This window comes from Mobula hypostoma, chromosome 5 (genome assembly GCF_963921235.1).
Source record: "Mobula hypostoma chromosome 5, sMobHyp1.1, whole genome shotgun sequence".
NCBI classification, from domain to species: Eukaryota; Metazoa; Chordata; class Chondrichthyes; order Myliobatiformes; family Myliobatidae; genus Mobula; species Mobula hypostoma.
This window is the reverse complement of record NC_086101.1, coordinates 197,816,749-197,841,011: the sequence shown is the minus strand read 5'-3', so window position 1 is coordinate 197,841,011 and position 24,263 is coordinate 197,816,749. Positions and strand designations below refer to the sequence as shown.

Genomic DNA, 24,263 nt, shown 5'->3' with positions numbered 1-24,263 from the left:
CATGGTAGCTTCCTCAAAAAACATGAAGAGATTGGTTAGATATGACCTAGCACACCCAAAGCCATATTGAGTATCTTTAATGTCTGTGATTATCCAAATACTTGTATATCCATTCCTCAGAATACCTTCCATTAACTTTCCCACAACTGATGTCAGACTCCCCAGATTATAATTTCCTGGTTTCTAACGTCGTTGTCGTCGTAGTAGTAGTACTTTATTGAGCCCAGGGGAAATTGGTTAACTTTTATTTGGACTTCACAGAGTTCAGTACTAAGTTAAAGGGCAGGACCTTCAGGGTTGTGATCTCGAAGATTATACTGTTTAACACATGGTGTAGGAGGGAGAGCATAAGATTTTTGGATTATTGGGTTCTTTTCCAGGGAAAGAGGGACCTGCACAGAAGCATCTAAACTGGAGGGGACAAATATCCTAGCGGGAAGGTTTGTTAATGCTTCACGGTGAGGCTTAAACTAGATTTGTAGGGGGATGGGAACCAGAGTGCCAGAACAATTAGTGGAGAGGTTGTGGAGGCAGATGTTGGTAAGACCTCAAAATCAGTAATCAAAACGTTGAGCATGGCATCAAATATACCAGCTAGTGTCCTGAGCTGCGTATATTTCAAAGGCCATAAGATATAGGAGCAGGAGTGGGCCATTCAGCCCATCGTCTGCTCTGCCATTCAAGCATGGGCTGATCCAATTCTTCCAAATATCCCCACTCCCCTGCCCTCTCCCCATACCCTTTGATGCCCTGGCTAATCAAGAACCTATCTATCTCTGCCTTAAATACACCCAATGAATTGGCCTCCACAGCTGCTTGTGGCAACAAATTCCACAAATTTACCACCCTCTGTCTAAAGTAATTTCTCTGCATCTCAGTTCTAAAAGGACGTCCTTCAATCCTGAAGTCGTGCCCTCTTGTCCTGGACTCTGCTACCATGGGAAATAAATTTGCCATACCTAATCTGTTCAGGCCTTTTAACATTCAGGATGTTTCTATGAGTCCCCCCCCCCCCCAATTCTCTTGAGCCCCAGGAAATACAGCCCAAGAGCTACCAAGCGTTCCTCACGTGGTAACCCTATCATTCCTGGAATCATTTTCGTGAACCTTCTCTGAATCCTCTCCAATGTCAGTATATCCTTTCTAAAATAAGAAGCCCAAAACTGCACACAATACTCCAAGTGTGGTCTCACAAGTGCCTTGTAGAGCCTCAACATCACATCCCTGCTCTTATATTCTATACCTCTAGAAATTAATGCCAATATTGCATTTGCCTTCTGCACTACTGACTCAACCTGGAGGTTAACCTTTAGGGTATCCTGCACAAGGACTCCCAAGTCCCTTTGCATCTCTGCTTTTTGAATTCTCTCTCCATCTAAATAATAGTCTGCCTTTTTATTTCTTCCACCAAAGTGCCTGACCATACACTTTTCCACATTGTATTTCATTTGCCACTTCTTTACCCATTCCCCTAAAGCAAGAAATATCGTAGGAAAGGCGAATAAGTTCAGTGCATGAATCAACACTGGAATTATGACATTGTAGCCATTAGTGAGTCTTGGTTGCAGGAGTGGCAGGATTAGCCATTCAACATTCCAGAGTTCCATTGCTTTAGACATGGCAGAGTGGGAGGGATTAAAGGAGGAAGTGTGGCATTACTAATCAGGGAAGATATCATGACAGTGCTCCTTGAGGATAGATGGGAGAACTCGACAAGTGAGATTTATGGGTGGAACTGAGAAATCTTAAATGTATGGCCAAGTTAATAGGGCTATATTACACACCAGGCAACACTCCTAGCGATTTAGAGGAACAAATTTTTAAAGAGATCACAGACTGTTGCAAGAATTATATTCTTGTTTATGTTGAAGATGTATATAGTATATGATTTCAACTCTCCACATATTGACTAGAAATCCCATACTGTAAAAGACTGGATAAGATAAAATTTGTCAAGTGTGTTCAAGTAAATTTCCTTCATCAGTATGTAGAAGTTCCAATGGGAGAGTGTGCGTTACTTGATCTGCTGTTAGGGAATGAGACAGGGCAGGTATCAGAAGTTTGTGTAGGGAAACACTTTGCATCCAGTGACCACAGTGCAATTAGTTTCAATGTGATTATGCAATAAGATAGGACTGGTTGGTGGGTTGAGATTTTTAATTGGAGAAAAGCCAATTTTGATGGGATCAGAAATGATCTGGCAAGTGTGGATTGGGAAGGGCTGTTTTCTGGCAAAGGTGTATTTGGAAAGTGGGAGCCTTCAGAAGTGAAATTTTGAGAGTACAAAGCTTGTATATGCCTGTCAGAATAAAAGGTAAAGACAAGTAGTGTAGGGAACCTTGGTTTTCAAGAGATATTGAGGTCTTAGTTATGAGAGAAAAGGGGGTGCCTAGCAGGTGTGGGCAAGTAGGAATAAATGAGGTGCTCATGGAGAATAAGAAATGCAAGAGAACACTTAAGAAAGAAACATGGAAGGCCAAAAGAAAGCAGGAATTTGCTCTAGCAGATGAGGTGAAAGAGAATCCTAAGGGTTTCTACAGATGTGTTAAGAGCAAAAGGATTGCAAGGGACATAATTGGTCCTCTGGAAGACCAGAATGGTAATCCAAGTGTGGAGCCAAAACAGATGGGGGAGTTCTTAAATGCAATTTTTGCATCTGTATTTTCTTGGGAGATGACACAGAATCTATAGAGGTGAAGATAGGAAAGTTGTTTCGATTGGTAGGTGAGACTAGAACTAGGGGACATAGCCGGAAGATTTAGGGAAGTAAATGTAGAATGGAGATGAGGAGGAAATGCTTTTCCCAGAGAGTGGTGAATCTATGGAATTCTCTGTCCAATGAAGCAGTGGAGGCTACCTCAGTAAATATTTTTAAGACAAGGTCGGATAGATTTTTGCATAGTAGGGGAATTGAGGGTTATGGGGAAAGGCAGGTAGGTGGGGATGAGTCCATGGCCAGATCAGCCATGATCTTATTGAATGGCAGAGCAGGCTCGATTGGCCACATGGCCTACTCCTGCTCCTATTTCTAATGTTCTGTAGACGTGAGGCAAAACGCATCAACTTCATGGATACTGTACAGGTTACAGAGGAGGAGGTGTTTGCTACCCTGAAGGAAATCAGTGTGAATAAATCCCCAGGGCCTGACAGGGTGTTCCTTCCAACCCTACGGGAGGCAAGTGTGGAAAATGCCGGGGCCCTAGTGGAGATATTTAAAACATTCTTAGCAACAGAAATGTACTAGAAGATTGGAGGACAGCCAACGTTGTTCCGCTGTTCAAGAAAGGTTCTAAAAATACACCAGCAAACTAGAGGCTGGTGAGCTAACGTCAGTAGTGGGAAAGTTATTGGAAGATATTCTGGGTACCGGATATATAAGTATTTGGATAGACATGGACTGATTAGCATGGTTTCATGTGTGGTAGGCAAAGCAGTGGATGTTGTCTACGTGGACTTTAGTAAGGCATTTCACAAGATCCCGCATGGGAGGTTGGTCAAGAAGGTGCAGTCGCTCTGCATTCAGGATATAGTAATAAAGGATTAGACATTGTCCTTGTGGGAGAAGCCAGACAGTGGTGGTAGATAATTGCCTCTCTGACTGGAAGCCTGTGACTAGTGGTGTGCAGCGAGGGGGGCTATCATAGCTGGAATTTAATGCACACAAGTGCATGGTGTTCTACTTCATTCAGACCACCCAAGGGGGGGTCTTACACAGTGAATGGTATGGCACTGAGGAGTGTAGAAGAACAAAGGGATCTGTGAATACAAGTCCATAACGTTGAAATTGGTGTTGCAGGTAGATGGGGTTTTAAAGTAAGCTTTTGGCACATAAATCAAAGTATTGTGTACAGGAGGCAGGATGATGTATTGAAGTTGTATAAAACATTGGTGAGGCCTAATCTGGAGTATTAGATTAGATTAGATTATGAGGACACGCAGTCCTCTTATATTGTCATTTAGTAATGCATGCATTAAGAAATGATACAATGTTTTTCCAGAATGATATCACGGAAACACATGACAACCTGACTTAAAAACTAACAAAAACCACATAACATATAGTTACAACAGTGCAAAGCAATATCGTAATTTGATAAGAACAGACCATGGCACAGTAAAAATCTCACAGTCTCTCGAAAGTCCCATCATCTCATGCAGACGGTAAACCTCCAGCGCCGCCAACTTGCCGATGCAGCATACTGGAAGCGTCCAACTCCAAGTCCATCCGAAGGCACCGAGCACCATCTCTGCTGAGCGCTTCGACCCCAGCAACAGGCAGTAGGCAAAGCCGAGGATTTGGGGCCTTCATCTCCGGAGATTCTTGATTGCGCAGTAGCAGCGACAGCGAAGCAAGCATTTCAGAAGTTACTCCAGGTGTTCCTCTGTGCCTCTCCCGCCTGTCTCCATCAAATCCGGATTGTGCATGGCCCCCTAGTTACACATAATAGATATCATGTGCAGTATTGTGTGCAGTTTTCGTCCCCTACCTACAGCAAAGAGTACAAAGAATGTTGCTGGGTCTTGAGGACCGGACCTGAGTTACAAGGAAAGATTGAATATGTTAGGACATGGAAGATTGAGAGGAGATTTGATAGAGGTATCCAAAATTATGAGGGGTATAGATAGGGTTAATGCAAGCAGGCTTTCTCACTGGTGTTGGGTGGGACTACAACCAGAGGTCATGGGTTGAAGGTGAAAGGTGTGGTTTAAGGAGAACACGAGAAACTTCTTCAGTCAGAGGGTTGTGAGAGTGTGGGATGAGCTGCTAGTGCAAGTGGTGCATGTGAGCTCGATTTCAAAGTTTGATAGAAGTTTCAATAGATACATGGATAGTAGGGATATGGAGGGCTGTGGTCCTGGTGCAGGTCAATGGGAGTGGGCAGTTTAAATGGTTTTGGCATGAACTAGATGTGAGCCAAGGTCCTGTTTCTGTGTTGTACTTCTCTGACTCTATGGTCAAATGGCAGAGCAGACATGATAGGCTGAATTGTCTAATTCTGCTCCAATATCTTTTGTTTTTATGGTTTGCAAATGGCACAGATGATAACGTGGCTAATCGAAGGTTACAGAATGATCTTGATCAGATGCTGAGTTGGGGAGCAAATGGAATTTAATCCTGATTTATACCATGTATGGCAGGGCCCCAGGGAGATGAGGGATGCTGGCTTTGAGTAGCTGGGACACAGAAAAATAACAGCATTCATGGCACAGTATTAAACACTTTGGTTACATCATGATTGGAATATAGTTTGTAGTGCTGGTAACACATTGTAGGAAGGATGTGATTGTATTGGAATAGGTATATAGAGGAGATTGATCAGGATGTTGCTTTGGGTGGAATATTTTTTTAAGGATAGTAGACAGGCTGGGTTTGTTCATATTTGGGGTATAGAAGAGTTTGCGCAGTGACCTAGTAAAAGTATGCAAAATTGTGAGGTGCATAGATTGTATGGATAGTGATATACTTTTCCCCTTAATGGTGACATCTAAAGCTATAGTTCATTGGTTTAAGGTGAGAAATAAGATGATTTGAGGACATTCTTTTCACTCATAGGGTGGTGACAAACTACAGTACCCTATCTGATAAAGTGGTGGAGGTAATTTCTCCAGTGCAGTTATCTTTGCAGAGAATAACTGAGTTCATGTTTCAGAGCAGTGACATTTGTTAATCATGTACTATTTATGTGGCTCACTAAATTATGCTGAGGACCAATAGTGAGTTTTGCTGATAGATTACTATCATTGCTTCCTCCTCTATGTTGTGGGGTAAAGGATCACAATTTACTGCTAACCCAGAGGATTGAGTACATTTTAGAGTTCTCTATTTTGGAATACCTTGAATGTTCAAGGCTGAGATTCTGGGCTTTTAAATGACTTCAAGGAAAGGATTTGAGAACAAAGAAGAAAGTAGAAGAATTCACAGCGTAAAGAATATTTTTTTTAAATTAGCTTTATTTATCTCATGGACATTAAAACATAGTGAAAAGAATTGTGAGTGTGTTAATGAGAAATACAGTCCAAATGTGCTGGGGGCAACCCGCAAGTATCACCATGCTTTCGGCACCAATATGTCATACCCACTACTTACTAGCCCTAACACTTTAGAAGTTGGGCAGACCCAGAGGAACCCTAGATGCTGAGTTGGAGAGCAAATGGAATTTAATTGTCATTTATACCATGTATGGCAGGGCCCCAGGGAGATGAGGGATGCTGGCTTTGAGTAGCTGGGACACAAAAATAACAGCATTCCTGACACAGCATTAAACACCTTGGTTACGTCATGATTGGAATATAGAAATTCCTCACAGACAGCAGCAGGAATCAAACCTGGATCTTCTAATTGCTGGCACTGTAAAGTGTTGCACTCAATGCTAGGCTACTGTGTAGACAGCATTATTGTATATGATAGAATAGATAAAGCGTTGAGTGGATTTCACTGCAATTCATTCTTTTTGGTATTGATGGTAAGCTGGATCACTTTGTTTCTTCCAGAAAGCGGCAGTTCAAAAGCCAAACGAGCAAAGTACTCCAGCCATAAACAGAGGGTAATAGTCATGCTGTACAACAGGGTGTGTGACATTGTCTCCAACATGGCAGAACTACTGGAGATACAGCTCCTCACTGATACCACAATCCTTCAGGTAACTGTTAACTGAGCCATCATTGTGTTTATGACGTGCTACTCCTTGGTTACTGGCTTTTCTTCCTTTGACTTGCATTTGGGATACATTTTCTTTCCCAGGAAAAAAATTCTTTAGTATGATTTAGAACGTTCTTTCCTTCAGATGTAAACATAGAAAACATAGAAAATAGGTGCAGGAGTAGGCCATTCGGCCCTTCGAGCCTGCACCGCCATTTATTATGATCATGGCTGATCATCCAACTCAGAACCCCGGCCCAGCCTTCCCTCCATACCCCCTGACCCCCGTAGCCACAAGGGCCATATCTAACTCCCTCTTAAATATAGCCAATGAACTGGCCTCAACAGGTTCCTGTGGCAGAGAATTCCACAGATTCACCACTCTCTGTGTGAAGAAGTTTTTCCTAATCTCGGTCCTAAAAGGCTTCCCCTCTATCCTCAAACTGTGACCCCTCGTTCTGGACTTCCCCAACATCGGGAATGTAGTTTTGAGTGGGAGTATAACTAGTCTTAGAACATAGAAACCCTACAGCCCAAACAGGCCCTTCGACGCACAAAGCTGTGCCGAACATGTCCTTACCTTAGAAATTATCTTGGGTTACCCATAGCCCTCTATTTTTCTAGTCTAGTAATACAAATCCTCAGCATGAGGTTAAATCATCATGTCCACTACAGTCAATCCTTCCTTCCTTCCCCTCCCCCCACTCCTCCCACTCTCCCTCCCCACTGGTTTAATGGTGCCACAACAACAATCTTGCACTCAGTGTCAGCAAGACCAAGCAATTGATAGTGAACTTCAGGAAGAAGTTGGAAGAATAGACACCAGTACTCATTCAGGGGTCAATGGTGGAAAGGGTGAGCAGCCTCGAGGATCTATCCTGGGCCCAACATATTGATGCATTCACAAAGAAGGCACGCCAGCAGCTCCAGTTAATTAGGAGTTTGCGGAGATTTGAAATGTCGCTCTTGCAAAATTTCTACAAATGTAGAATGAAGAGCATTCTTACTGCTTGCATCACAGGCTAGAATGGATCCCCGAATGCACCAGATTACACGATACTGCAGAGAGTTGTAGAATCAGCTAGTTCCATGGGGACAATCCTCCCTATCATCAAAGGCATGTTCAAAAAGCAGTAAAGAATCATTACCATTGTTGAGCTGGTACAGGAGCCTGAAGACACATACTCAAACTTTTAAGAACAACTTCTTTCTGTCTGCCATCAGATTTCTGAAGAGTACATGAACACAACCTCCTTATTCATTTTTTCAGCTATTTAGGTATTTCTGTAAATTATAGTAATTGTGTGTCTTGCACTGTATTGCTGCCGCAAAACAATGAATTTCATGAAATAGGTCAGTAATAATAAAACTGATTCTGGGAGGGAAGTCACATGCTTCTTCATAAGCTGCCATGAAGGGGACCAGGATGGCAATGCTTGGTTGTTGGTAGGTAGGGTTAATACCTGACTTTCAAGAGCACTTGTGAGTTACGTTCTGGCTGAACTTCGTCCTTAAACTGCTGGAGAACAGTGTGGAAAGAACAGGTGCTGTTTTCTCCTGGTAGGGATTAGTTTTTAGTTCCAATTGCTCCTGCCACATTTTGTCACCCTGCAACCTTATCCTTCAATCTCTGAACTATGGAGGACAGCATGTGTATAAATGTCTCTCTCCAGCAGACTTCATCATGATCATCATGACTCCAGTATTTTTACTATTTATAATGTTTCTTAATTGTACATATGATTTTTTTTTGTGTTCTATCGCTGAGCAGCAGTGAACTTGATCAGCATTTCTGATCTGGCTATTGTTTCACAATTGCACTTAATAATAAAAAAAGACATTCTTCCTCATCCCAGGTTTAAATTTATCCCTGCTCATTCAGAGAACATTCTGCCTATTTCCGGACTCTCAAGAGGAGGCATTATCTCAGCATTAATCCTATCTAGCTTCTCAAAAATGTTTCTTTCAATGAGATTGCATTCTTGAAACTCCAAGTATGGAGAGAAAAATGGAGGGCTATGCTGGAGAGAAGGGTTTGATTGATTAATAGAGTAGACTAAAGAGTTGCACAACATTGAGGGCCTGTACTATGTTGTAATATTCTGTGTTCTTTATGATTATTGTTCATGTCTCCCTGAAATTTTGTACTAATTTCACTTTTTTCACTTGTTTAGGTTTCTTCTATGGGGATTACACCATTTTTTGTGGAAAATGTCAGTGAGTTGCAGTTGTGTGGTATCAAGCTGGTGACAGCTGTAAGTATAATTACTTGAAATATTTTTATTTGTTTGCAGGATGTTGCATCACCAATGAGACTAGCATTCATTTCCATTACTAATTGCCCTTGACAGCATGTTGATGACTGTTGACTAAAACTTTTGCACTCTTTCTGGCTTGGTGATGGTTATAAGAGTTCTCAGGTTTGTGAGGGAGGACTATGCTGAAGAGCAGACTAGCACAGACTAAGATGAGACATAGAGCTTGTTTCTGTTCTGTAGTGCTCTATGACTCCATGTTTTGGCCATAAAAAAGTCTTGGTGGCGGGGGGGGGGGGAGAGTCAGGACTGGATGTTAATGTTCCAGGGTTTCAAGGTGTTTTGAAAAAGAGAGGGAGGGAGGTAAAGGGGTGAGGGTGGTCCTTGGTGGTGGTGAGATGCACTATTTATGGGGGGGGGGGCGGGTTGCAATATCACAGTTGCACTCAGAGGGCACTAGTCTACTGGTGTATATGGGTAAAATTTAAAAATAAGAAAGGCACAGTCACTCTCCCCAACAGCCACAGGACATTGGGCAACAGATATACAGGTTGTTGGGGAAGATGTAAAAATAATAGGGTTTTTGTCTTGGGTGATTTTGACACCCCTAATGTAGACTGGGATCTTCTTAGTGCAAGAGGCTTAAATGGGGTAGAGTTTATTAGCATCCAGGAGGGTTTCTTAAATCAGTATGTACAATGGCATACAAAAGTTTGGACGCCCCGGTCAAAATTTCTGTTACTCTGAATAGCTAAGCGAGTAAAAGATGAACTGATTTCCAAAAGGCAAAAAGTTAAAGATGACACATTTCTTCAATATTTTAAGCAAGGAAACTTCTTTATTTCTATCTTTTACAGTTTCAAAATAACAAAAAAAGGAAAAGGGCCCGAAGCAAAAGTTTGGGCACCCTGCATGGCCAGTACTTAGTAATACCCCCCTTGGCAAGTATCACAGCTTGTAAATGCTTCTTGTAGCCAGCTGAGTCTTTCAATTCTTGTTTGGGGGATTTTCGTCCATTCTTCCTTGCAAAAGGCTTCTCGTTCTGTGAGATTCTTGGGTCGTCTTGCATGCACTGCTCTTTTGAGGTCTATCCACAGATTCTCAATGATGTTTAGGTTGGGGGACTGTGAGGGCCATGGCAAAACCTTCAGCTTGCGCCTCTTGAGGTAGTCCATTGTGGATTTTGAGTGTGTTTAGGATCATTATCCTGTTGTAGAAGCCATCCCCTTTTCATCTTCAGCTCTTTTACAGATGGTGTGATGTTTGCTTCCAGAATTTGCTGGTATATAATTGAATTCATTCTTCTCTCTACCAGTAAATGTTCCCTGTGCTACTGGCTGCAACACAAGCCCAAAGCATGATCGATCCACCCCCGTGCTTAACAGTTGGAAAGGGGTTCTTTTCATGAAATTCTGCACCCTTTTTTTTCCCAACATACCTTTGCTCATTGCGGCCAAAAAATTCTATTCAAAAGGTTCAAAGGAACATCAAAACAAGCCTGATGCATTTTGGAAACAAGTCCTGTGGACTGATGAAGTTAAAATAGAACTTTTTGGCCTCAATGAGCAAAGGTATGTTTGGAGAAAAAGGGTGCAGAATTTCATGAACAGAACCCCTCTCCAACTGTTAAGCACAGCGGGGGGGGGGGTGGATCGATGATGCTTTGGGCTTGTGTTGCAGCCGGTGGCATGGAGAATGTTTACTGGTAGAGGGAAGGATGAATTCAATTAAATACCAGCAAATTCTGGAAGCAAACATCACACCGTCTGTAAAAGAGCCGAAGATGAAAAGAGGAAGGCTTCTACAACAGGATAATGATCCTAAACACATCTCAAAATCCACAATGGACTACCTCAAGAGGCGCAAGCTGAAGGTTTTGCCATGGCCTTCACAGTCCCCTGACCTAAACATCATCGAGAATTTGTGGATAGACCTCAAAAGAGCAGTGCATGCAAGACGACCCAAGAATCTCACAGCACTAAAAGCCTTTTGCAAAGAAGAATGGACGAAAATCCCCCAAACAAGAATTGAAAGACTCAGCTGGCTACAAGAAGCATTTACAAGCTGTGATACTTGCCAAGGGGGGTGTTACTAAGTACTGACCATGCAGGGTGCCCAAACTTTTGCTTCGGGCCCTTTTCCTTTTTTGTTATTTTGAAACTGTAAAAGCTGGAAATAAAGAGTTTTCTTGCTTAAAATATTAAAGAAATGTGTTATCTTTAACTTTCTGACTTTTGGAAATCAGTTCATCTTTTACTCGCTTAGCTATTCACAGTAACAGAAATTTTGACCAGGGGTGCCCAAACTTTTGCATGCCACTGTATATAATCCAACAAGAAAAGGGGCCATACTGAACCTGGTGCAGGAAAATGAGCCTGGCCAGGTGATTGACCTTTCAGTGGGAGAACAGTTAGGGAAAGGTGACCACAGCTCCTTAAGTTTTAAGATAAAAAAAATTCAGTATGGACCTTATAGGAGAGTATTAAATTGGAGCAGGATAAAGTACAAAAGGATTAAGTAGAAACTAGGGAGAGTTAATTGTGAACAGCTTTTTATGGGCAAATCCACATCTTCAATGTGGAGAATGTTTAAAGACCATCTGCACAGAGAACAGGACTGGTATGTTCCAGTAAGGAGAGAGAAAATGGACAAGAGAACCTTGGAATTTGAGAAAGGTGGTGAGTTTAGTCAAGAAGGTAAGGAAGCATGGGCAAGGTTTAGGAAGCTAAAGTCAAATTTAGAGGCATAGGTCGTGTGGATAGTGAGTAGCTTTTTCCCAGGGCTGAAATGGCTAACACGAGAGGGCACAGTTTTAAGGTGCTTGGAAGTAGGTACAGAGATGTCAGGGAAGTTTCTTATGCAGAGAGTGGTGAGTGTGTGGAATGGGCTGCTGGCGACTGTGGTGGAGGCTGATACGACAGGGTCTTTTAGGAGTGTCTTGGATAGGTACATGGCACTTAGGAAAAATAGAGGGCTATGGGTCACCCAAAGTAATTAATAAAGTAAGTACATGTTCGGCAGAGCATTGTGGGCCAAAGGGCCTGTATTGTGCTGTAGGTTTTCTATATTTCTATGTTTCAAGTGAAACGAGAATAAAACTCAAGAAGAGAATTAGATAATTCCTTGGCAAGTGCAATTAATAAGAATCTTAAGACATTCTGTACATAAATCAAGAGCAAGAAACTGGTCCAGAAGATTAAGACAGTTGACATTCAGAATGAGTTAGTCATTTGGATTCAATGTTGGCTTAGAATAATAATAAATGGCTATCTGATTGGAGACCTGTGTCTGCTGGTGTGCAACAGGGCTGGGTTCATTGTTGTCTGTCATCTATATTAATGATTTAGGGGATTATTCAGTAAACTTAATCCAGTTTACAATCCTCCCAGCATCTTCTTCCAATTTACTTTGGCCAACTCTTCTCTCATACCATTGTAATTTCCTTAACTTCACTGAAGTTACTGCTATGTCAATGTGGTTTCCTTAAGCGAATATCTTGCTTGACTAACCTGTTGGAATTCTTTGAGGAGATTACAAGTAGGATAGATAAAGGGTATGCAGTAAATGTTGTTTATTTAGACTTTCAGAAGGCCTTTGACAAGGTGCTACACATGAGGCTACTTACCAAGTATTACAGGAAATCCCCATGGTATTACAGGAAAGTTACTAGCATGGATAATATTGGCTGATTGGTAGGAGGCAGCGAGTGGGAATAAAAGATCCTATTCTGGTTGGTTGCCAGTGACTAGTCGGGTTCCACAGGGGTCGACGTTGGGACCACTTCTTTTTACGCTGTATATAAATGATTTAGATGATGGAATAGATGGCTTCGTTGACAAGTTTGCAGATGATACAAAGATTAGTGGAGGGGCAGGTAGTGTTGAGGAACAGGTAGGATGCAGAAGGACTTAGATAGATTAGGAGAATGGGCAAGAAAGTGTCAAATGAAATACAATGTTGGAAAATACATGGTTATGTACTTTGGTAGTAGAAATAAATATGCAGAATATTTTCTAAATGGGGAGAAGATCCAAAAATTTGAGATGCAAAGGGACTTGGGAGTCCTGGTGCAGATCACCCTAAAAGATAATTTGTAGGTAGCATCAGTGGTGAGGAAGGCAAATGCAATGTTAGCAATCATTTCAAGAGGTGTAGGCTATAAGAACAGGCACTGGTGAGGCCTCACCTTGAGTATTGTGAACAGTTCTGGTCTCTTCATTTAAGAAAAGATGTGCTGGCATTGGAGAGGGTTCAGAGGAAGATACAAGAAACATTTGATAGCTCTGGGTCTGAACATGCTGGAATTCAGAAGGCTGAGTGGGGATATCATTGAAACCTTTCAAATGTGGAAAGGATGTTTCCCATGGTGGGAGAGTCTAGGACAAGAGGGCACAGCCTCAGGATAGAGGGGCGTCCATTTAAAACAGATATAGAGAAATTTCTTTCGCCGGAAGATAGTGAATTTGAAGAATTTATTACCACAGGCAGCTGTGGAGGCCAGGTTGTTGAATGTATTTAAGGCAGAGCTTGATAAGTTCTTGATTGGACGTGGCACAAAAATTGAGGGGAGATGGCTAGTGAATGGGGCTGGGGGGGTGGGTTAGGGATCAGCCATGATTGAATAGAGGCGCAGACTCGATTGGTCAAATGGCCTAATTATGCTGTTATGATCTTGTCTACTAAATACTGACTTGAAGGGGGTGAATACTTATGCAATCAGTTACTTTCTGTTTTATATTTGTAAATAATTTAAATCACTAAATTTGTAGAACAAACCTATATTTTTTACAATTTACTTTGAAACAAATGGCATTATGATCACCAGATGCAATGTTCCCCTATACAAACTTCTGACACCTGCCCTGTCTCATTCCCTAATAACAGATCCAGTATCGCACGCTATCTTGTTCGTATTTACACATACTGATGAAGGCACATTTGTGTGATTCTACCTTTCTTATTTCTCGTTTTCTCCCATAACGCCTCATTGGACAAGTTCTCCAGTCTATCCTGACGGAACCCCGGTATATTGAGCCTCCAGTTTTGACCCTTCTGCAACCAAGTCTCACTAATAGCTACAATATCAAAATTCTTGAGCTCCTCTGGATCCTATGACACTTACATTGAAATATACACAGCTCTGGACATTAGTTGCACCATGCTCAACCTTTTGGTTCCTCACTTTGCCTGGGTCTTAACAACAGCTGTCTCCATAACTTCTCCACTGACTGTTCTGGCACTCTGCTTCCCATTCCCCTTCAACTCTAGTTTAAATCCCACCATGCAGCACTAGCGAGGCTTTCCGCTAGGATATTAGTCCTCTTCCAGTTCAGGTACAAACTGTCTTTTCTGTACAGTTCTACCTTTCCTGGAAGAGAGCCCAATGATCCAACATTCTGATGCCCTCCTACACCAACTCCTTAGCCACATGTTAAATTGTTTAATCTTCCATTTTCTGGCCTTAGTAGCACATAGCACAGGTAGCAATCCTGAAATCACAAGCTTGGAGTCCTGCCGTTTAACTTAGCACCTGTCTCCCTGAATCTCCTATGCAGAACCTTGTCACTTGTGTCCTACACATCATTGCCTATCACCACTCTGGTCCTTCATGTCTCCACCATCCCCCCGCCCCCCTCTTGGACCACAACCACTGGCTGTTCACCCTCCCATTTAAGAATGCTGAGGACTTGATCCGAGATGTCCTGAACCCTGACATCCAGCAGGCAGCATACCATCCATGAATCTAGTTCTCCGTCCCAGAACCTCCTTTCTGTTCCCCTAACAAACGAATCTCCTATCACCATAGCATGCCACTTCTTCCTCCTTCCCTTCTGAGTTGCTGAGTCAGACTCAGGCCAGATACCTGATCACTGTGACTTTCCTCTGATTGGTCTTGACTGACTGTCACCCAGTTTCCTGTGTCCTGCACCTTAAGTGTAACTACCTCTCTTGTATGTCTTATCTATCTCCCCTTCAGCCTCCCAAATCATTCAGAGTTCATCCATTTCCACCAACCAACTCCTTCAGGTAGAGTGTTAGAAGCTGCAGCTGCATGCACTTCTTACAGGGGTAGTTATCAGGGACACAGGTGGTCTCCCCACCTTCCCACATCCTGAAAGAGGAGCATTCAACTATCCTGCATGCCATCTCTGTTGTTCTAACTGAGCAGGATTGGTTAGACATTACCTACCACGCACAAAGCCGAGTTGATTGTCCTTAATCGGTCCATGTCTATCCACATATTTATACATCTGCTCTCTTAGAATATCTCCTGACAAATTTCCCACTACGATGTGAGGCTCACCTGTTGTTGCATTTCTTATAATCCATGAACACTTTGTTTGTTCTTACCTCCTTATACCTGCTATGCGCCTCCCTTTTTTCCTTAACCAGGGCCTCAATATCTCTTGAAAACCAAGGTTTCTTAAGCATCTTTTGCTTTTATTTTGACAGGAACATATAAGCTTTGTACTCTCAAAATTTCAGTTTTGAAGGCCTCCCACTTACCAAGTACACCTTTGCCGGAAAGTATCCTGTCCTAATCCATACTTGCAGCTCTTTCTGATGCTATCAAAATTGGCTTTTCTCCAATTTAGTATCTCAACCCAGGACCAGGTCTATCTTTTCCCATGTTAACTCTGAAATTAATGGCATTATGATCGCATAATTATAACTATTATGAGGAAATTTGAATAGATCCATGGGTGGGAGTGGTGTGGAAAGCAATGGTCTGTGTGCAGGTTGACAGAACTGAGCAGAATAATAGTTTGGCATGGACTAGATGGGCCAAAGGCCTGTTATTTTGCTGTTCTACAACTCTATGAAAGGTGAAATATTTAAGAAGGATGTGAGGAGGAGCTACTTTACCCAGAATGGTGTGAGTGTAGAAGTGGAAGATGTGGGTTCAGTTGAAACGTTTCTAAGAGAAGTTTAGATAGGTACATGTATGAGAGTGGATTGGAGGGTATGGTCTGGGAGAGACCTTACTCAAGGATAAAAGGTGGAGCATGTCGTAAGAGGCACAAGATGCTCAAAGTTCGAAGTAAATTTTTTTTTCAAAGGTTTACCATCAAAGTAATGTTTGCAGACTACATTACAGTGCAATAAAGTTGCAGTGAAATCAAAGCAAAAAGTATCAAATACTGGTCTTAAGGTGTTGTACTTAAATGCACGCAACATAAGGAATAACGTGGATGATCTTGTTGTACAACTACAGATTGGCAGGTATGATATTGTAGCCATCACTGAGACCTGGCTAAAGGATGCATGTCTCTGGGAGCTGAACGTCCAAGGATACACAGTGTATCGGAAGGATAGGAAGGTAGGCAGAGGGGGAGGTGTGGCTTTATTGGTAAGAATTGATATTAAATCATTAGAAAGAGGTGATATAGGATCGGAAGGTGCAGGATCTTTATGGGTTGAGCTAAGGAATAGCAGGGGTAAAAGGACCCTGATGGCAGTTATTTATAGGCCTCCAAACAGCTGCAGGGATGTGGACTACAAATTACAACTGGAAATAGAAAAGGCTTGTCAGAAGGGCAGTGTTATGATAATTGTGGGGGATTTTAACATGCGAGTAGATTGGAAAAATCAAGTCAGCACTGGATCTCAAGAGAGAGAATTTGTAGAATGTCTACGAGATGGCTTTTTAGAACAGCTTGTTGTTGAGCCCACTAGGGGATCGGCTGTACTGGATTGGGTATTGTGTAATGAACCGGAGGTGATTGGAGAGATTGAGGTGAAGGAACCCTTAGGAGGCAGTGATCATAACATGATTGAGTTCACTGTGAAATTAGAAAAAGAGAAGCCGAAATCTGATGTGTCGGTGTTTCAGTGGAGTAAAGGAAATTACAGTGGCATGAGAGAGGAACTGGCCAAAGTTGACTGGAAAGAGGCACTGGCGGGAAAGACGGCAGAGCAGCAGTGGCTGGAGTTTATGCGAGAAATGAGGAATGTGCAAGACAGGTATATTCCAAAAAAGAAGAAATTTTCGAGTGGAAAAAGGATGCAACTGTGGTTGACAAGAGAAGTCAAAGCCAAAGTTAAAGCTAAGGAGAGGGCATACAAGGAAGCAAAAATTAGTGGGAAGACAGAGGATTGGAAAGTTTTTAAAACCTTACGAAAGGAAACCAAGAAGGTCATTAAGAGAGAAAAGATTAACTATGAAAGGAAACTAGCAAATAATATCAAAGAGGATACTGAAAGCTTTTTCAAGTATATAAAGAGTAAAAGACAGGTGAGAGTAGATATAGGACCGATAGAAAATGATACTGGAGAAATTGTAATGGGAGATGAGGAGATGGCAGAGGAACTGAACAAGTATTTTGCATCAGTCTTCACTGAGGAAGACAGCAGGATACCAGACACTCAAGGGTAGCAGGGAAGAGAAGTGTGCTCAGTCACAATTAAGACAGAGAAAGTACTCAGGAAGCTGAATAGGCTAAAGGTCGATAAATCTCCTGGACCAGATGGAATGCACCCTTGTTTTCTGAAGGAAGTAGCTGTGGAGATTGTGGAGGCATTAACGATGATCTTTCAAAAGTCGATAGGTTCTGGCATGGTTCCGGAAGACTGGAAGATTGCAAATGTCACTCCGCTATTTAAGAAGGGGGCAAGGAAGCAAAGAGGAAATTATAGACCTGTTAACTTGACGTCAGTGGTTGGGAAGTTGTTGGAGTCAATTGTCAAGGATGAGGTTACAGAGTACCTGGAGGCATATGACAAGATAGGCAGAACTCAGCATGGATTCCTTAAAGGAAAATCCTGCCTGACAAACCTATTACAATTTTTTGAGGAAATTACCAGTAGGCTAGACAAGGGAGATGCAGTGGATGTTGTATATTTGGATTTTCAGAAGGCCTTTGACAAGGTACCACACATGAGGCTGCTTAACAAGATAAGAGCCCATGGAATTACAGGAAAGTTACATACGTGGATAGAGCGTTGGCTGATTGGCAGGAAACAGGGAGTAGGAATAAAGGGATCCTATTCTGGTTGGCTGCCGGTTACCAGTGGTGTTCCACAGGGATCAGTGTTGGGGCCGCTTCTTTTTACATTGTACAACGATTTGGATTATGGAATAGATGGCTTTGTGGCTAAGTTTGCTGAGGAAACGGAGAGTCTGCAGAGAGACTTGGATAGATTGGAAGAATGGGCAGAGAAGTGGCAAATGAAGTACAATGTTGGAAAGTGTATGGTTATGCACTTTGGCAGAAGAAATAAACGGGCAGACTATTATTTAAATGGGGAAAGAATTCAAAGTTGTGAGATGCAACGGGACTTGGGAGTCCTCGTACAGGATTCCCTTAAAGTTAACCTCCAGGTTGAATTAGTAGTGAAGAAGGCGAATGCAATGTTGGCATTCATTTCTAGAGGAATAGAGTATAGGAGCAGGGATGTGATGTTGAGGCTCTATAAGGCGCTGGTGAGACCTCACTTGGAGTACTGTGGGCAGTTTTGGTCTCCTTATTTAAGAACGGATGTGCTGACGTTGGAGAGGGTACAGAGAAGATTCACTAGAATGATTCCGGGAATGAGAGCGTTAACCTATGAGGAAAGTTTGTCCGCTCTTGGACTGTATTCCTTGGAGTTTAGAAGAATGAGGGGAGACCTCATGGAAACATTTCGTATGTTAAAAGGCATGGACAGAGTGGATGTGGCAAAGTTGTTTCCCATGATGGGGGAGTCTAGTACGAGAGGGCATCACTTCAGGATTGAAGGGCGCCCTTTCAGAACAGAAGTGCGAAGAAATTTTTTTAGTCAGAGGGTGGTGAATCTATGGAATTTGTTGCCACGGGCAGCAGTGGAGGCCAAGTCATTGGGTGTATTTAAGGCAGAGATTGATAGGTACCTGAGTAACCAGGGCATCAAAGGTTATGGTGAGAAGGTGGGGCAGTGGGACTAAATAGGATAAAATGGATCAGCTCATGATAAAATGGTGGAGCAGACTCGATGGGCCGAATGGCCTACTTCTGCTCCTTTGTCTTATGGTCTAATACAGCTGAGATTTGTTTTCTTCAGATAGCCATAAAATACAGTACACCATAGAAGTAGTTGAAAGACATCAGTTCCCCCCCCCAACCCGCCCTCTAGTTGTAATCCCTCCTCACATGAAAAGAAAAAGAAACAAAAACTCACAGCCCTCCAAGCTCTCCCAACCTCTCCTTCTCACAAAAACTAGCAAATCACCCACGTGGAAAACAACAGGAAGAACATCAATCCCCATTCCGTAGACCCCCAGCCCATCGATGGGCAACAAGAAAGAAAGGGCGAGAACCTGTTTTAAAAAAAAACATACAGAACTGAAAGAGGCCAATATGAACTGCAGTTAGTTTGAACTACAGTGCAATCCATAGATCTTAGAATTTCAATAACACCTCAAGAGCATAAGCACCCAGTGGCCCCTCTGAGGGCATCAATATGAGCTAGTGGCCCCTCCAAGGGCAGCAACATGAACCAGCTGAGAGCTACTCACTCTCCTCTGCATTTGCCTTGATGTTTCAATCTTCCTCATTGCTTAAATCAGCAAGAAATATCGTCGATAATGGCTCCTTGTCTCGTCTTCTCTTTGTGGTAGCTCAGGCTCACATTTCACTCTTGGAGTTTTCTTGGGGATAGCAGAGTGCTAGCTCAGTTTTTTGAACCACAGGCAGTAAGTCACAGGCTCCAACAGTTTCAAAAACTATTATAAGATAAATATAATAAGTAGAAGATGTAGAAAAACTGAAATGATTGACTTTGTGGAAGATGTCGCCCAAGGAATCATTGTTCGCTGGCGCCATCTTGTAAGTGCATATATGTCACCATATGCAACCCTAAGATTTATTTTCTTATGGACATTTGTATAGTTGCAAGAAAAAGTTTGTAATCCCTTTCCAATTACCTGATTTTCTGCATTAATTACTCATAAGATGTAGTCTGATCTTCATCTAAGTCTCAATAATAGATGAACACAATCTGCCTAAACTAATAACACACAAGCAATTGCACTGCCTCCCTTCAATACTGAGTACACCATTTAAAGAATCACAGTCTAGGTTCAAAAGGGTATGTGAACCTCTGGGGTAATGCCTTTTACAAAAGCTATTTGGCTTCAGATATTCCAGTCAATGAGGTGAGATTGGAAGTGTGAGTTGTAAAGGTGCCCTGCCCTACATATATTAAAAAAAAACACACAATATCAGGTTACTGACGGAGCCTGCTCTTCTCAAGAATGATCTGTTTACGTACACCATACCTCGATCAAAACAGCTTTCAGGGGACTTTAGAAGAAGAATTATAGAGATGCATGAAGCTAGAAACAGCTAGAAAAGCATTTCTAAAGACCTGAGTGTTAATTAGTCCACAGTGAGAGAAATTGACGACAAATGGAGGAAATTCAGTACCCTAGGAGTGGCTGACCTGCAAAGATCACACCAAGAGCATAAAGTGCCATGCTGAGGGAGGTAAAAAAGGAACCCAAGGGTAACAAGCAGCAAAAGACCTGCAGAAGTCTCTAAAGCTTACTAAAGTCTCTGTTCGTGTGTCCACTGAACAAGAATAGTGTTCATGGAAGAACACCACAGAGAAAACCAGTGCTCTCCAAAAACAATTGTTGCATGTCTCAAGTTTGCAAAAGACCACCAAGATGTTCCACAATGCTTCTGGGACAATATTCTGTGGATGGATGAGATCAAATTTGAACTTTTTGGCAGAAATGCACACGCTGTGTTTGGAGGAGAAAGGGCACTATACACCAACACCAAAACCTCATCCCAGCTGTGAAGCATGGTGGATGGAATATCATGGATTGGGGCTGCCTTACTGCCTTGGGACCTGGACAGCTTGTAATTATTGAGAGAATACTGAATTCAAAATTGTATCAAGACATTTTACTGGAGAATGTCAGCATGGCAGTCTGTTACCTAAAGCTAATAGAAGTTGGTCATGCAACAAGACAATAATCTGAAAGACAAGTAATTAAAGAACAGAATGGATTAAAAAGAAGAAAATCGGTGCTTTGGAATGACCTAGTCAAAGTCCAGACCTTAACTCAATTGAGGTGCTTTGGCATGATGTGAAGAAGGCTGTTCATGCAAGGTATCCCAGAAATATTGATGAACTGAAAGTTTTGTATGGAGGAATGGTCTAAAATTTGTCCTCTCCATTGTGCAAGTTTGACCAGCAGACACAGGAAATATTTGGTGGAGGTTATTATTGCTGGAGGAGGTTCTACCAGTTATTAAATATAAGGGTTCACATTACTTTTTCCAGCCTGGACTGTGAATGATTAAACAATGTATTCAATAAAGACATGAAAAGTACAATTGTTGTTATTAGTTTAGACAGATCGTGTTTTGTCTATTATTGTGACTTAGATGAAGATGAGATCATATTTTATGAGTAATTAATGCAGAAAGCCAGGTAATTGCAAAGGATTGACAAACCTTTTCTTGCAACTGTAACTAAATCCAAGAAACACATTAGAGTCATTGAAAGCCAGCACCTAACAAGACAGATAAACAACCAGTGTGCAAAAGTAAGGCAACAAACTGTGCAAATACAGAGGAAAAAAGTAATAATAAATAAACAATAAATATTGAGAATATTAGATGAAGTCATAGAACCGTAGAACATTACAGCACAGAAACAGGCCTTTTGGCCCTTCTTGGCTGTGCCAAACCATTTTTCTGCCTAGTCCCACTGACCTGCACCTGGACCATATCCCTCCATACACCGCTCATCCATGTACCTGTCCAAGTTTTTCTTAAATGTTAAAAGTGAACCCGCATTTACCACTTCATCTGGCAGCTCATTCCACACTCCCACTATTCTCTGTGTGAAGAAGCCCCCCCTAATGTTCCCTTTAAACTTTTCCCTCTTCACTCTTAACCCATGTCCTCTGGTTTTTATCTTCCCTAGCCTCAGTGGAAAAATCCTGATTGCATTCACTCTATCTATACCCGTCATAATTTTATATACCTCTATCAAATCTGCCCTCATTCTTCGACGCTCCAGGGAATAAAGTCCTAACCTATTCAACCTTTCTCTGTAACTCAGTTTCTCAAGTCCCGCAACATCCTTGTAAACCTTCTCTGCACTCTTCCAACCTTATTAATATCCTTCTTGTGATTTGGTGACCAAAACTGTACACAATGCTCCAAATTCAGCCTCACCAATGCCTTATACAACCTCACCATAACATTCCAACTCTTATACTCAATACTTTGATTTATAAAGGCCAATGTACCAAAAGCTCTCTCTATGACCCTATCTACCTGTGATACCACTTTTAGGGAATGTTGTATCTGTATTCCCAAATCCCTCTGTTTTACTGCACTCCTCAGTGCCCTACCATTTGCCTTGTATGTTCTACCTTGGTTTGTCCTTCCAAAGTATAATACCTCACACTTATCTGTATTAAACTCCATCTGCCATTTTTCAGCCCATTTTTCCAGCTGGTCCAAATCCCTCTGCAAGCTTTGAAAACCTTCCTCACTGTCCACTACACCTCCAGTCTTTGTATCATCAGCAAATTTGCTGATCCAGTTTACCACATTATCATCCAGATCATTGATATAGATGACAAATAACAATGGACCCAGCACTGATCCCTGTGGCACACCAGTAGTCACTAGTCCTTGAAAGTGAGCCCAGTTCAATGGGAATAGTTCAGTGAAGGAGCTCAGAATAGATCTTTTGAAATGATAAGATGTTAAATGATTACTTTGAAGTTACCAAGGACAAGAAGAATAGTGAGATCAATGTGAAATGTTCCAAGATGCTGGGGAATTTTCAAGACAATGAAGGGAGTGGCAATGTCACAATATACATGTGGTCACATGGTGAATTGTCCACCTTTATGTGCTCCAATACCTTTTTATTAATGTGGATATGTTCCAACATATTACTATTCATAATCACTTAATTACTTCGCCTGCATGACCTCTACATTGTATCTGATACTACTGTAAATGAATAAATCTGTGTGTTAATTCTGTTTAGTCTAAAGTAATGCATGCTTATATGTACTTGCTATTGATACTGCTGATGTACTGATAGAGCTGCCTTATTACAAGCTTAAAATAGCCTGTTCTGACTACCAGTGGTGTTTTTTTTGTAAAAGAGCCTAAGGAAACTGTTTTCACAGGTGTTCTCAAGGTATGAGAAGCACAGGCAGTTGATACTGGAAGAGATGTTTGCCTCCCTTGCAAAACTCCCAACAAGTAAGAGGAGTTTACGAAATTTCAGGTAACACAGTTAATTCTTCTTGTAAAATTGGAATACCATGCTCCCTAGCCATTCTGTATCCTTTCAGTTGCCAAGTTATCAGACAAGTTGTTCTGATATCTAATACAAGATACAGTTTTATTTCTTGCTGGAACTTTGTAACTAGCACATGTAAGACTTCTAAATTTTAATATAAAGCATTGAATTGTCTCCAGTGCCCAAACCAGATATTCAGAATTCAGTGTGGCTGAGAGTACATTTCATGGTTCAATTGTTGAATTACAGCCACACATTAGAACTCTTAATGTGCATTTTGCCACCTTCTACCACTGTTTTGTTTATATGTCACAAAACAGGTTAAACAGTAGCGACATGGATGGAGAACCACTCTTTATTCAGATGGTAACAGCCTTAGTCCTGCAGTTGATCCAGTGTGTTGTACACCTGCCAGCTGCAGAGAAGGATTCTAATACTGATGAAGAAGGAGAAAAGAAGGTAGGAAGTATCACCTTGATCATTTTTTGAAAGTTGATAACTTGTAAACTGCTTTTGAATTGTACTAGCATCATAACAGTGAGATGCTGAAGTGTGATTTTTCAGCTGATCAGTAAACAATGAAAATTCCAAAAACATGTAATTCCGTAACACCATTGAACTTATAGCATTTATGAACCAGTGGATCATATTGGGACACCCCAGACAATTGTTGGGTTATCCGTAACCTTACATTAAAACTTCATTTATCATTTATCAGACTACTGTTAGAAATTATGGTTCTACAGGAGAATGTTAAAAATATCATGGACCACACACACATCAAACGAAGAAGTTCTCAGAAGAGCCCAAGCAGTTCTATCACTCATACCAACAATAAGAGAAAGACGACTCAAATTCCTAGGACACATCATGCGGAAAGATGAACTAGAAAAACTCATACTCTCTGGAAAGATTGGGGGGAGTAAACGTAGAGGAAGACCTCGGCTTATGTACATCAAAAGCATAGCCAGGTGGCTACATATCGAGGAAATTGAAATCATCCAAAAAACGAAGGATAGATCTATATGGAAAACCATGGTCACCAAAGTCCGCATCGGATATGGTACCTAGACAATTATAAATGCAATGGTGTCAATGATATTTGATTCAGCCACTGCTGGTGG

The 24,263-nt window shown here is 41.7% G+C and overlaps 1 protein-coding gene across 4 annotated transcripts in view; it reads left to right on the top strand.

Moving 5' to 3' along the window:
* The window catches only part of LOC134347278 (nipped-B-like protein), a 518,044-nt gene that overhangs the window by 306,661 nt on the left and 187,120 nt on the right, over positions 1-24,263 (top strand). For all 4 annotated transcript variants that reach the window (XM_063049674.1, XM_063049675.1, XM_063049673.1 and 1 more), the window contains 4 exons: positions 6,493-6,641; positions 8,815-8,895; positions 23,024-23,124; positions 23,460-23,598. In XM_063049674.1, the coding sequence (XP_062905744.1) occupies positions 6,493-6,641; positions 8,815-8,895; positions 23,024-23,124; positions 23,460-23,598 (470 nt within the window). The remainder of the gene's footprint in view (positions 1-6,492; positions 6,642-8,814; positions 8,896-23,023; positions 23,125-23,459; positions 23,599-24,263) is intronic.